The sequence below is a fragment of the Oncorhynchus kisutch genome, linkage group LG22, assembly GCF_002021735.2.
Source record: "Oncorhynchus kisutch isolate 150728-3 linkage group LG22, Okis_V2, whole genome shotgun sequence".
In the NCBI taxonomy this organism is placed as follows: domain Eukaryota; kingdom Metazoa; phylum Chordata; class Actinopteri; order Salmoniformes; family Salmonidae; genus Oncorhynchus; species Oncorhynchus kisutch.
Genome location: NC_034195.2, coordinates 3,781,536 through 3,796,368, shown reverse-complemented (window position 1 = coordinate 3,796,368; position 14,833 = coordinate 3,781,536). Strand labels below are relative to the sequence as shown.

General features: G+C 45.6%; 1 protein-coding gene across 2 annotated transcripts in view; it reads right to left on the bottom strand.

The window, feature by feature from the left end:
• dusp8a (dual specificity phosphatase 8a) overlaps window positions 1–14,833 on the bottom strand; it is a 75,078-nt gene that overhangs the window by 32,180 nt on the left and 28,065 nt on the right. For both annotated transcript variants that reach the window (XM_031801299.1, XM_031801300.1), the window contains exon 3: window positions 13,339–13,477. In XM_031801299.1, the coding sequence (XP_031657159.1) occupies window positions 13,339–13,477 (139 nt within the window). The remainder of the gene's footprint in view (window positions 1–13,338; window positions 13,478–14,833) is intronic.

The window sequence follows — 14,833 nt, the reverse complement described above, 5'->3', positions numbered from 1 at the left end:
GTAGAGCATGACCCTAGGCTGTCAATACATACATTGTAAGTGATTTAAATGGGTCTCTCTCCAGTCTGATTGTTTTATACTGTTCAATTCAACTTCAACCAAAAATAATATTCTACATTCATCAATTTCTGCATTTCCAGCACTCATTTGAGATAATTTCCACACTGCCACATAGGGCTGCACAATATGGGCCAACTATCTAGGCCTTATTTTGAACCAAATGTTGCAATTGCGATTTGACTTCACCCAAACACTTGCGTGAACTGTTGGAAACATGGCAATAGAATAAGTATTCTAATTCTATACAATACAGTGTTGTTTGACATGACGACAAATTAAAATTACAGGGAGGAGTTATTGTGACAGGGTAGGAACCAAAGTGTTGATAAGTGTTTCCTAGGGGACCCTATAATCTTTGGCTACATTAAATGTTCTCTCAGCTACCTCATGTAGCTAACATATTCATGCTTCGTGTATTACTCTTTGATTTAGAAGATACTGTTGCACAAACGACATTATTAGGCTGTTTAGCTAGTTTGCTCTGACTCAGCTAACTAGCGATTAGCAATAGTGGATAACACGATATAGGCCCAACTTGTTAACACAAGACACACTAGTCGTTTTCCAGATGTAAGAAACCCAAATGAATAGTGTAATTATAGAACGCTAGTGGATTTACATTAAGAAGCAAAGTGACAACAACATCGCTGTCATCAACATTGTTGCATGTGCTGCATTGACCATGCAGACTGAATGCAAGTGTCTCGTGGTCGAGGAAAAACCAATGTGCTCCTTGAGTGACATGTGGCGGGGCTAGGTCAGTGTGGAAAGCGGCATGGAGAGAGAGCAGAGAGAGATGACTCAAGTAGCGGAGTAAACTCTAAAAATGGACATTAGACACGGCGTATCACATTTAACAAACCAAACATTCAAATACCGTTATAGAAGTTAAAGTAAAAAGCCAAACTGGTATGTGCATCAATAACGGTATATTGTAAAATATGGTATACCGCCCAGCCCTACGCTCGCCTACACAACTCCATATACGCTGTCTGCCATCTGGCCGGTACAATTGAAACCAGGATTAATCCGTGAAGAGCACACTTCTCCAGTGTGCCAGTGGCCATTGAAGGTGAGCATTTGCCCACTGAAGTCAGTTATGACTGTGAACTGAGGTCAGGTCAAGACCCTGGTGAGGACGACGAGCATGCAGATGAGCTTCCCTGAGATGGTTTCTGACAGTTTGTGCAGACATTTTTCAGTTGTGCAAACCCACAGTGTCATCAGCTGTCTGGTTGGCTGGTCTCAGATGATACTGCAGGTGAAGAAGCCAGATGTGGAGGTCCTGGGCTGGCGTGGGTACACGTGTCTGCATGTGAGACCGGTTGGCCAAATTCTCCAAAATTAAGTTGGATGCGGCTTATGGTAGAGAAATGAACATTCAGATCTCTGGTAACAGCTCTGGTAGACATTCCTGCAGTCAGCATGTCAATTGCACTCTATGTCAAAACTGTGGCATTGTGTTGTGTTAAAAAACTTCATATTTTAGATTGGCCGTTTATTGTCCCCAGCACAAGGTGAACCTGTGTAATGATCATGCTGTTTAATCAGCTTCTTGATATAGCACACCTGTCAGGTGGATGGATTACATTGGCAAAGGAGAAATGCTCATTAACAGGGATCTGAACAAAATTTGTGCACAACATCTTAGAGAAATAAGCTTTTGTGCTTATGGAAAATGTCTGCGAAAATGTCTCTTTTCGGCAGAGTTGCAAAGAAAAAGCCATATCTCAGACTGGCCAATAAAAATAAAAGATTAAGATGGGCAAAAGAACACAGACACAGGACAGAGGAATAGCATCCAGAGGTCGCCTCTACACTGTTGACGTTGAGACTGGTGTTTTGCCGGTACTATTTAATGAAGCTGCCAGTTGAGGACTTGTTTTTAAAAATGTTATTTCACCTTTATTTAACCAGGTAGGCTAGTTGAGAACAAGTTCTCATTTTCAACTGCGACCTGGCCAAGATAAAGCAAAGCAGTGCAACACAAACAACAACACAGAGTTACACATGGAATAAACAAACATACAGTCAATAATACAATAGAAAAAGTCTATATACAGTGTGTGCAAATGTAGTCATATAAATAAATAGGCCATAGTGGCAAAATAATTACAGTACAGCAATTAAACACTGGAGTGATAGATGTGCAAAAAATGAGTGTGCAAGTAGAGATATTGGGGTGCAAAAGAGCTAAATAAATAAAATAAATAACAGTGTGGGGAAGAGGTAGTTGGATGGGCTATTTACAAGTGCAGTGATCTGTGAGCTGCTCTGACAGCTGGTGCTTAAAGTTAGTGAGGGAGATATGAGTCTCCTGCTTCAGTGATTTTTGCAGTTCGTTCCAGTCATTGGCAGCAGAGAACTGGAAGGAAAGGCGGCCAAAGGAGGAATTGGCTTTGGGGGTGACCAGTGAAATATACCTGCTGGAGCGTGTGCTACGGGTAGTGCTGCTATTGTGACCAGTGAGCTGAGATAAGGCGTGGCTTTACCTAGCAAAGACTTATAGATGACCTGGAGCCAGTGGGTTTGGCGGCGAAAATGAACTGAAGGTCAGCCAATGAGAGCATGCAGGTCCTAGTGGTGGGTAGTGTATGTGGCTTTGGTGACAAAACAGATGGCACTGTGATAGACTGCATCCAATTTGCTGAGTAGAGTGTTGGAGGCTATTTTGTAAATGACATCGCCGAAGGCAAGGATCGGTAGGATAGTCAGTTTTACAAGAGTATGTTTGGCAGCATGAGTGAAGGAGGCTTTGTTGCGAAATAGGAAGCCGATATTATATTTAATTTTGGATTGGAGATGCTTAATGTGAGTCTGGAAGGAGAGTTTACAGTCTAACCAGACGCCAAGGTATTTGTAGTTGTCCACATATTCTGAGTCAGAACCGTCCAGAGTAGTGATGCTGGACGGGCGGGCAGATGTGGGCAGCGGGTGAAGAGCATGCATTTAGTTTTACTTGCATTTAAGAGCAGTTGGAGGCCACGGAAGGAGAGATGTATGGCATTGAAGCTTGTCTGGAGGGTTGTTAACAGAATGTCCAAAGAAGGGCCAGAAGTATACAGAATGGTGTCGTCTGCGTAGAGGTGGATCAGAGAATCACCAGCAGCAAGAGTGACATCATTGATGTATACAGAGAAAAGAGTTGGCCTGAGGGTTGAACCCTGTGGCACCCCCATAGAGACTTGTGAGGCGTCTGTTTCTCAAACTAGACACTAATGTACTTATCCTCTTGCTCAGTTGTGCACCGGGGCCTCCCACTCCTCTTTCTATTCTGGTTAGGGCCAGTTTGCGCTGTTCTTTGAAGGGAGCAGTACACAGCGTTGTACGAAATCTTCAGTTTCTTGGCAATTTCTCGCTTGGAATTGCCTTCATTTCTCAGAACAAGCATAGACTGATGAGTTTCAGAAGAAAGTTCTTAGTTTCTGTCCATTTTGAGCCTGTAATCGAACCCACAAATGCTATATGTATATATATATATATATATATATATATATATATATATATATATATATATATATGTATACTCAAATATATATACTGTATACACACACACACACACACACACAGTATATGTAAAATGTATATCACAATATATGCTAAATGGAAAATGTATTTGTGTTTCAAAATACCTTCTGAAATACATCATGTATTTTAACATGTATTTTCAATATATTTATAATATATTATATTTATCAATATATTTGGTTCATATATTTTCTAATGTATTTGTAAATGTCTAGTGAAATGCAGTATATTACATTTGATTGTAATTGTAAGAAATATCTGATAACATGACAATGTAAAACCTGGTCTCAGCATATGGGAAAAGGTGTCATGCCAATTAATTTGTTATGTTGTACTCTGCTTATAAAGATTAAGCTTGAACACTGGCAGTTCAGTAGTGTTAATGAGACTGCCATACAGTACCAGTCAAAAGTTTGGACACACCTACTCATTCAAGGGTTTTTCTATATTTCTACGATTTTCTACATTGTAGAATAATAGCGAAGACATCTAAATTCAATTAAATCAAATTCTATCATGAAGGCCTGATTCACGCAGTCTCCTCTGAACAGTTGATGTTGAGATGTGTCTGTCACTTGAACTCAACGCAACCCAGTTAATTTAAATGCATTCCAGGTGACTACCTCACAAAGCTGGTTGAGAGAATGCCAAGAGTGTGCAAAGCTGTCATCAAGGCAAAGGGTGGCTACTTTGACACTTTTTTGGTTACTACATGATTCCATGTGTTATTTCATAGTTTTCTATGTCTTCACTATTATTCTACAATGTAGAACATAGTTTTAAAAACCGTTTAACCTGGAATGCGTTGGTGTGTCCAAACTTTTGACTGGTACTGGTAGTACAAGTAATACTAAAGAGCTCCATTGTTTTCAGTCACCATTTAATTCCAATACGATTTTAGGTGAAGAGGCACTTACTGTTGTATTTTTGTTTCTCTCTTGAGATTGGAAAACATGCTTATCATGAAATGTAACATTTCTGAACATTTATGACAGAATGTTAATATTACGTGAAATAAAAAGTGATATAAATGTTTATTTTTTATTTTTTTAACTTTCATGAAATGATATCACCGCCAAAGTTTTGGGCTTGGTTGCCAAACAAATCATCTCCATTGATCAATATGTAAAGAGTGTGCGTGTTTTTTGTGTGTACTGTATATGTGAGTTTGGGTATGGTTATGTCTACTGTGTGTGTGTGTGTGTATGTGTGTGTGTGTGTGTGTGAGAGAGACAGAGAGAAAGGAGGAGGGATATGAGGAATGATGACGAACTGCAGCATTCCTCACCAGGGTCCTTGGGCTTGACAGGAACTCCAAATTTAGCCTGCTGTTTCCGCGGTGATGGAAAATCTCCCGCCTTTATCAGGAAACCAAAGTCCAGGAGGGTCAACGGGAGTGTGTGTATTTAACATGTATTTACAATACCAGTTCCTTGGTGTGTGTGTGTGTATGTGTGTATGTGTGTATACTTACAGTACTCTATGAATGAACTAGTGAGTTACAATCCTTTCTACATGCCCCACATCTTTTTTGGCCAAGACACTCATCTCCGTATGGTGTAAATCCATATGCTCTCTCGTCTCTCGTACAGTGTGCCGCTACTCTGACTCACTCATGCACCAGTTCTGGGAAGACAAGCCTGAAATCATCCCTACCATGGATGAAGTTCCAGATGGGACCAAAACGATCTGCTGGCTACTGCATAAACACCATGGCAACCACCCAAGTAAACAAGGAAGGGGTTTTGGTGGCATGCCAGAGATAAAGTGGATCAAAGTCAGGCATGAGGGCAAACAGGAATCCGCCATTGTTCTATGGAAAGACACAGTCGCGACTAAAGTGGTAGAGAATGAATGGAATCTAATGGACCCGGGCCAGGCCAAGGTAGAACAGGGCTAGATGTTCGTCTAGCCTCATTCTGCTACTGTTATTTTCCACTGAAGATGCACGCCAACCCCGACGTGGCCTAGGCCACAGTCCATGTTTTAGAGTGTATAGCAGTCTGTTCAACAGTGGCATGTCTAAATCACATTGTCACGTGGCTGTTGAAGCAAAGCGTGAAGAAACAGACTGTGAGCCCGTAAGGGTTTATGTGTCCAAGTGTGTGACCGCCGTGTTTGTTCATGTGTATACATCTAATGTAAAGCATGCGTGCCGACTGCCCGTTTCTCTAAGGGAACGTGTCTACGTGTGCGTGGCCCCTTTAAGCCAGTGGGGGTGTGAGGAAGAGGGAGAGCTGGAACACAGCTAGACCACGTCACGTTGGAAACATTTGGCAGCAGCAGACACACACACGCTGGCCTGCATGTTTTCATGCTGCAGTTTTGAGGGGGAAAAGGGAAGATGACATCAAGCTCATCATGTGAGACCAAGAAGACGGGGGATGATGAGAACACTGGCAGAAACACAACACTGTTACATGAAACGTACAGGGTACGGTTGGGAAAACCAGGACCTCTAGGGTGTGTGTGCGCACATAGGCGAGTATTTGTGCCCTTGCATTGTATGTCAACTACTGTGTCTGTCTTTGTGACTGTTTGTAGCCATAGAGTATGCAACTCATGTACGCAAGTGTGCCATTGTGTGCGTATTCAAGAGAGGTGATGTCATTGGCATTCTTACAGGTCATCGGTTTGACCTTTCTGCTCCTCGGGTAGGGGCTGACTGGGGCGGGGTCAGGTGTGTCTGTGTGTGTGTATTGTGTGTGTGTGTGTCTAGGGGTGAGAGTACACAGGCCACTGGCACCAGATGTGACGACCGCAGGAGTCTGAAGAGAAACATTGGAGTTTGGAGGAGTGGATGAAGGTAAGAGAGGAAAGGGGAGGTGGAGGAGAGGGAGCAGGTAGGAGAGGTATAAGAGGAGGGGATCATTAGAGAGGAAAGGGGAGGTGGAGGAGAGGGAGCGGGTAGGAGAGGTATAAGAGGAGGGGATCATTAGAGAGGAAAGGGGAGGTGGAGGAGAGGGAGCGGGTAGGAGAGGTATAAGAGGAGGGGATCATTAGAGAGGAAAGGGGAGGTGGAGGAGAGGGAGCGGGTAGGAGAGGTATAAGAGGAGGGGATCATTAGAGGAGAGGAAAGGGGAGGTGGAGGAGAGGGAGCGGGTAGGAGAGGTATAAGAGGAGGGGATCATTAGAGGAGAGGAAAGGGGAGGTGGAGGAGAGGGAGCGGGTAGGAGAGGTATAAGAGGAGGGGATCATTAGAGGAGAGGAAAGGGGAGGTGGAGGAGAGGGAGCGGGTAGGAGAGGTATAAGAGGAGGGGATCATTAGAGGAGAGGAAAGGGGAGGTGGAGGAGAGGGAGCGGGTAGGAGAGGTATAAGAGGAGGGGATCATTAGAGGAGAGGAAAGGGGAGGTGGAGGAGAGGGAGCGGGTAGGAGAGGTATAAGAGGAGGGGATCATTAGAGGAGAGGAAAGGGGAGGTGGAGGAGAGGGAGCGGGTAGGAGAGGTATAAGAGGAGGGGATCATTAGAGGAGAGGAAAGGGGAGGTGGAGGAGAGGGAGCGGGTAGGAGAGGTATAAGAGGAGGGGATCATTAGAGGAGAGGAAAGGGGAGGTGGAGGAGAGGGAGCGGGTAGGAGAGGTATAAGAGGAGGGGATCATTAGAGAGGAAAGGGGAGGTGGAGGAGAGGGAGCGGGTAGGAGAGGTATAAGAGGAGGGGATCATTAGAGGAGAGGAAAGGGGAGGTGGAGGAGAGGGAGCGGGTAGGAGAGGTATAAGAGGAGGGGATCATTAGAGGAGAGGAAAGGGGAGGTGGAGGAGAGGGAAAGACACAGAGAGACAGAGAAAGGGGGAGGGAAGAGAGGGAGCAGGGGAGAGGGAGAAGGTCATTGAGTATAATGTGCCAGACCTCCCTCGGGGAAGGTGAGCTCACCTCTTAATGGCACCACTGGCTCCTTCTCAATGAAATCATTGATCTGCCAAGAGTCCCCGGTACGTAATGGATACGGAGCAGATAGGAAGCGAGGGAGGGTGGAGGGGTGAATGGGGAGAAGGGGAAGGAGAGCTGGATGAGAGGGGTGAGGGAAAGAGAGAGAGAAAAAAAAAGGGCAGGACCATGACCCCTGGCAGCCAACCATCAGATCACTGTGACCTCAATGACCTCAACTGTGACCAATCAAAATACAGCAGTGAACATAAACAATCCAATCCCATACGTCCATTTCAGGCCACACACACATCCAATCGCTGTTCAGCTTGGTAGAGAACATTTAAAATGTCTACGCAATTCAATAGCAAATTATGCGCCAAATGGAAATATGCTCAATGTATTACAGGGGAGCTAAGAGTGGCTTTCCACATTAAAAAGACTTTCTACTCAGAGTATGAGCAGTTGATGCTAGTAAAATGGTCTGGGATTATTATTTGGCTATTGCTTCCGATTGGCTCAGTGGGTTAGAGCACTGCCCGTGGAACACCAGGGTCGTGGGTTCGAATCCCACATAAGCCATGTGCTGAATAGAAATGCTCAAATTTGGCCACATTATTCTGCTCCTCAGGCCATGCATAGCTACAGAGATTACCACCCAGTACTGGGAACGAAAGAGAAACATAAAGCTTTCATTCTGAGAGGGCTCAGGCAGGTCATGCTACAGTCCGACATTAAAAATGACGTCTACACACAAACCGTCATTCATCAGGATGGAAGGAGGTGAATTACCTCACCTCCTCAATAGGTCTGTCTAACCAACACATACATGCACACACACAGACCTCCTTATGTTGTGCATTGGAATGTCTCTGAACGGCTGCATTGTGAGAGTCTGCCTCCCACGATTACCTCACTTCCTCAGCGTCTCTCTCTCTCACACACACACACACACACGCAGGGGCCGCCGCCCAGTTGTATAACAGCACAACTGGATTGACCTTTGTACTGTAGACTGTGCAGTTACACCCAAACCTGATCTCATCAAAGCCTAGAGGCCCTCACACTGCGGCTTCTGTGTGTGTAAGCGGTATCTTTCATTACCTAATATCTGGCACAAAATGGCTGCTGTGTATCCCTGATGTCGGTGCTACCAAAGATTCTCTATTATATTGACAAGATAGTCAAGTGACCGCTCTAACAATGGAAATACATGTCCTTAAAGATGGAAGGCAGACGGGACCACTCTAGCCAATGAGAGGGCAGATACACGGCTGAACAACAGGGCATAGAGATATATAGAATACTTATCTTTGTATCTGTGCCGTTATAGCATCTCAGAAACCATTTTAAAGTAGTCAATTTTCTACTTCTTCATTGGCTGCTTGCTCCCAACTTTTCCAAAGTTGTAGAAATGCCATGTTTGTCCACTTGTATCAGTGCATTCAAACCAACTCACGAAACCAATGCGAAAATGTATATTCATTCAAATAAGCCTCACAAAGTAAATAAGCAAAAATATATATTGGGGACCAAATTCGACACTAGTTGACCTCCATACAGTTCGTGGGCTTATATTCGTGGCCAGATTTTGGGCAGAGTAAAGCCTCTCGTTTCGCCACTTCCTCTCTGGTGATACACATTGGTGGATGTGGAGTAATGATCACACACAATGTAAAGCACTTTGGATGGATCTGGCAGCACACAGATTTGATGATCACAATCTCTTTTCCATTCCATCCTCCGTCGCCAGTGTACGGCATCTATGCACCTGCTCTCTCTCACTCGCTTTACTGATCTCTCTCTCTCTGTCGGTCTCTGTGTCTGTGTCTGTGTGTGTGCGGCCCAATGGTATGTAGCTTTAGTAATCCTGGGGGGGAAAAAACACTGGCAGATGGCACTAGGAGAGATTAGGAACAGTCACTGCACATCTGTAGACCACACACACACACCCCTGCATCTCTCTCTATCTTTCTCTCTCTCCGTACCTATACGTCTGCCTCTTTCTCTCCGTCCTCTCCATTCCTTACCCACTCTCCACATCTGCAGAGCTTGCACACCTGACAGCTGGACCTCTGCCTCGTTCTCTCACCATTTTCTCCTGTTCTCGCTCTCTCTTCACACACTCTCATCTCCAGAGGGTGCATTTCTCAACACTTGCATCTCTACCTTTCTCTTTCCTCGATCGTTTAATCTCTCGTTGCGCATACAAACACCCCCCCCCCCCCCCTCCCCCTCTCTCATAACAACATCAGGATAAGAGCTATGCTCCAGTGCACTCTGTTCTCAGTATAGCCAACGTGAGAAACAAACAGGCTGGGGACCTCAACCCACTGGGGACTGGACTGGCTCTGGATGTGTGTCTGGCACTGCCTGCGTTCTACTGATGCTAAGCTTTCCTCTCTCAAGCATGGTTCTCACACACACGAGAGCACGCACGCACACACACACACACACACACACACAGTGAAGAGTCATCTGGCCATACACGTAATCTTCTTAGTGAGTAAAAAACAACCCTATGGGGACTGGACCTCACATGACACTCGTGACATCGTCTGCACCATAGGGAAGGAAGCACTTACAACATAGAGTAGATCCATTGATTGATTTGACTTCTACGTCTGCACTTAAAGCACCATTCGCGGTTTCCCGCCCTCCCAAACACCACCTCCTGTGGGCTCCATAAAGTCCCAAGCTGTTATGAACTATTCTGTTATGACAAGCCTGAGTAGGGCCTCAGAATGTATTAAAAGAGCATTACCATTTGGTGTTTTGGCGGCATCAACACTATAGCACAGGCTACTTCTGGATGTGTGTGTGTGTGGGTTTTGCGTATCTCTGTGTGTGTGTGTGTTTAGCAGCACGCGTGTGTGTTCTAATCCTTCATTTAGCATGCCTGTGTGTACATAACCGTTTAGGCAGTAAATCCTCTCTCCCCCAGACAGCGAGACCAAGCTGCAGTAATTATTCCTGTATTCACTCTGTCTATCCCATTTAAGGCTTCTTTTCATCCCTCTATCCTAGCCTCCCTTCCTCCCTCCCTCCCACCATCCTCTCCTCTTGATGCTCGGAGCACTTGTGCATAGCTGTGCGTGCATGTGTGTGAGTCGAGAGGGCCACACCAAGCAGTCGGCTTCGATCATGAGGTCATCGGCGGCAGGGAAGTGTATGGGAGCAGGGAAGTGTATGGGAGCAGGGAAGTGTATGGGAGCAGGGAAGTGTATGGGAGCAGGGAAGTGTAGGGGAGCAGGGAAGTGTATGGGAGCAGGGAAGTGTATGGGACAGGGAAGTGTATGGGAGCAGGGAAGTGTAGGGGAGCAGGGAAGTGTAGGGGAGCAGGGAAGTGTAGGGGAGCAGGGAAGTGTATGGGAGCAGGGAAGTGTATGGGAGCAGGGAAGTGTGGGGGAGCAGGGAAGTGTATGGGAGCAGGGAAGTGTATGGGAGCAGGGAAGTGTATGGGAGCAGGGAAGTGTATGGGAGCAGGGAAGTGTATGGGAGCAGGGAAGTGTAGGGGAGCAGGGAAGTGTAGGGGAGCAGGGAAGTGTATGGGAGCAGGGAGGTGTATGGGAGCAGGGAAGTGTATGGGATCAGGGAAGTGTATGGGAGCAGGGAAGTGTATGGGAGCAGGGAAGTGTATGGGAGCAGGGAAGTGTATGGGAGCAGGGAAGTGTATGGGAGCAGGGAAGTGTATGGGAGTATCCGGGGAATCGGGACGGTGGACGGAGAGAATACATGAACTTTGTTAACCGAAGGTCTGAAGAAACAGAATGAAGTGGAAAACGGGCAGAAACACACGCGTGACCAGATGCTCGAGCCAATACCATAAGACGTGTGACCAGATTGACTTTTGACCCGGGCACATCCTGCCGCCCTGCTGTGCTGCCATGACGACTGGCTGCCAACTGGCCGGCGTTCAGAACAGCAGGGGAGCTCGCATCTCTCTCTCGCTTTGTCGGCACCTCTCACTCGCTCTTTCTCCCCCACATTGTCACTCTGTTTTGTTTGTGCCGTCTCTCTCTCTCACACACACACGCGCATGCATGCACACACGCGGTACTCTAAACAGGAAGTGACATCATTACAGGTGATGGACGGGCTCAGACAACTAGTACTGTTTATGACCCAGTGAAGCTCAGCTGGGGACAGAGACCACTGTTATCGCCCATGACCCCGATATACACACACACACACACACACACACACACACACACACACGTATACACACACACACACACACACACACACACACAAACACATTTCTTATTTTATCTCTTGTGTGTTTTTGTTTAACCTTAATGTTGTTTTTAGAGCTACATTGATTACCGCATTGTTGGATTTAGAGCAAGAAAGGCATTTCACTGTACTTGTACACGTGACATTAAAACTTGAAAACACACACACACACACGTTATTCTGCTATGACTTAACACCACTGACACCGACACTACACAGCATCAGTCATTCTCATTGGCTGAATCATATCCCACAGGATATTCTCTTCCGCTGTTGTCATGGAAACAGCAGAGAAGGGGACAGAAATGGAAGAAATGTGAGAGAGAGAACCGCTGACAGGGGGGATCTTTCTTCTTCAGGCTTACATGGTACATGTGTGTGTGTGTGGGTCTGTGACAAATTGGGGATCTTAAGTACATTAAGGTAGAGTGAACCTCTATGAATGACTCATGGAAAGTGTAATCTGACTATGCTATTGGAGATTTACAGGAGTAGGACACATCTTTACACACACACACACACACACACACACACACACACACACACACACACTCTCTCCCAAGCCTGAGTGAGGGAGATTATTCATTTGACACATTTGAGCCTAAGCCTCCCTGTGTGTGTCTATGTGTGTTTGTGCGTCTGTGTATCCATGTGTGTGTGTGTGTGTGTGTGTGTGTGCGCGCGCGCATAAGCCTCTGTGTGCTTACTGCCACTGTCTCTCCGCAGCGCTGCAGTCCCATACTGAGAAGTTATTAAGCCTCTGCAGAGCCAGCTAATACACACGTCAGGCCTCCATTCTAACTTTGAGGGTGCTTAGCAGCCAATGTGACAAGCCTTTAAGTATGGTAAATAAGACTGGTTGATAAGAATGGCTACCCCCCCAAAAAGGTAAAAAGACTGGCTGATTTGATAGACAGGTATTAGTTTAACTTAAGCTTAATCCCCAAGTTTAAAGGGCTAGGAGAGAGACGTGTTTGGTGTGTGTAGTGTGGACGTGGGGTTGGGGGGGGGGGGGGGTTCTTTGGAGAGGCCTGTACCACAAAACTCATCGGTGTCCACAATTACTCGGTATTGCTTTTTTCTTCATTCTTCCTTTCCTAATTCCTTCCTCCCTCACTTCCTCCTTAAGAGTGAAAAAAGTATGTTTGTGGATCATGATGGATGATGGACACAATTACAGATGATGTTCACTAGTGACACCTGCTGCCCAAATAGACACATGGCACTCTGCTCCACTCAAAGCAGCTGCAGAGATCTAGGCCTTCTCTCAATTGGATTTGCTCAACTCCTGTCCTCTCTCCTCCATCCTCTTTCGACTCCTTGCAAAATAACTTTGTAAAGTGTTACAAACTAATTTGGTTGCGCAAGACAATTTATAGATGACAGGATAAGTAGCACACGGTTCTTAAATGTTTGCATGCTTTTCTCTTTTGAGAAAGCAATAGCTGATCCCAACAGTGAAATACCTACTTGTTCAATGCAGGCCACATCTTAACATACACACAGGAACTGACCTGGGATCAGCTGTGAAGATCTGTTGTGAAACACCATGGCGTCATTTGCTCGTAAACACTAACTCCAGGATGGTGGTTTCTATTATCACACACACACACACACACACACACACACACACAGAGTAAGTGCCTACCGGTGAGCAGGGAGACTCGGTGGAAGGTGCCCTCCAGCTTGCCCAGTAGGATGTGGACAAAGCAGTCTTTGGATAGTTGCCCCGCCTCTTTGGAACTCTGGTCGTACATCACCACTTCCTGTTTCCTGCCCATCTCAACCTGCAGAAACATGAATGAGGAAGAAGACGGCAGAGATCAATGGAGGTATGGCAGTATTAATGGACGCAGGTATGAAGGTCTCGTAACGAATGAGTAAAACATGGCTATGTTGCACAGATAAAAAAAAGACCACAGAAATGCTGTTTGCAGTAAAGTAAAAATGTAAGTAAAAGTGGAAATGACAAAACTTTGGAAACCTTTTAAACCTTGAATACACTACACAATTTGTATTTCCTACTATGCAGGAACATTTTCAGAACCAAAAGAGTGATCAAATTAAGATCCTACATCTGTACTTTCAAAGACAGAGGCTTACTGCTTTTGTTCATCTGGAGGGAAAAATGCCCCTAACAAACTTACCTATACATTTACAGAGCATTCGGAAAGTATTCAGACCCCTTGACTTTTTCCACATTTTGTTAGGCTACAGTCTTATTCTAAAATTGATTACAATTGTTTTCCCCCCTCATCAATCTCCACACAATAATACCCCATAATGACAAAGCAAAAACAGTTTTTTTAATCAATTTTGGCAAATATATTTATAAAACACCTGAAGTACGACATTTACATAAGTATTCAGACCCTTTACTGAGTACTTTGTTGAAGCACCTTTGGCAGCGATTTACAGCCCAGAGTCTTCTTGGGTATGACACTACAAGCTTGGCACACCTGTATTTGGAGAGTTTCTCCCATTCTTCTTTGCAGATCATTTCAAACTCTATCAGGTTGGATGGGGAGCATCGCTGCAAAGCTATTTTCAGGTATCTCCAGAGATGTCAGATCGGTCTCCAGTCCAGGCCCGGGGTGGGCCACTCAAGGACATTCAGAGACTTGCCACTCCTGCGTTGTCTTGGCTGTGTGCTTAGGGTCGTGGTCCTGTTGGAAGGTGAACCTTCGCCCCAGACTGAGGTCCTGAGCGCTCTGGAACAGGTTTTCATCAAGGATCTGTACTTTACCCTGTTCATCTTTCCCTCAAACCTGACTAGTCTCCCAGTCCTTGCCGGTGAAAAACATCCCCACAGCATGATGCTTCCACCACCATGCTTCACCGTAGGGATGGTGCCAGCTTTCCTCGAGATGTGAAACTTGGTTTTCAGGCCAAAGAGTTCAATCTTGGTTTCATCAGACCAGATAATCTTGTTTCTCATGATCTGAGTCCTTTAGGTGCCTTTTGGCAAACTCCAAGTGGGCTGTCATGTGCCTTTACTGAGGAGTGGCTACTGTCTGACCACTCTACCATAAAGGCCTGATTGGTGGAGTGCTGCAGAGATGATTGTCCTTCTGGAAGGTTCTCTCATCTCCGCAGAAGAACTGGAGCTCTGTAAGAGTGGCCATCGGGTTCTTGGTCCCCTC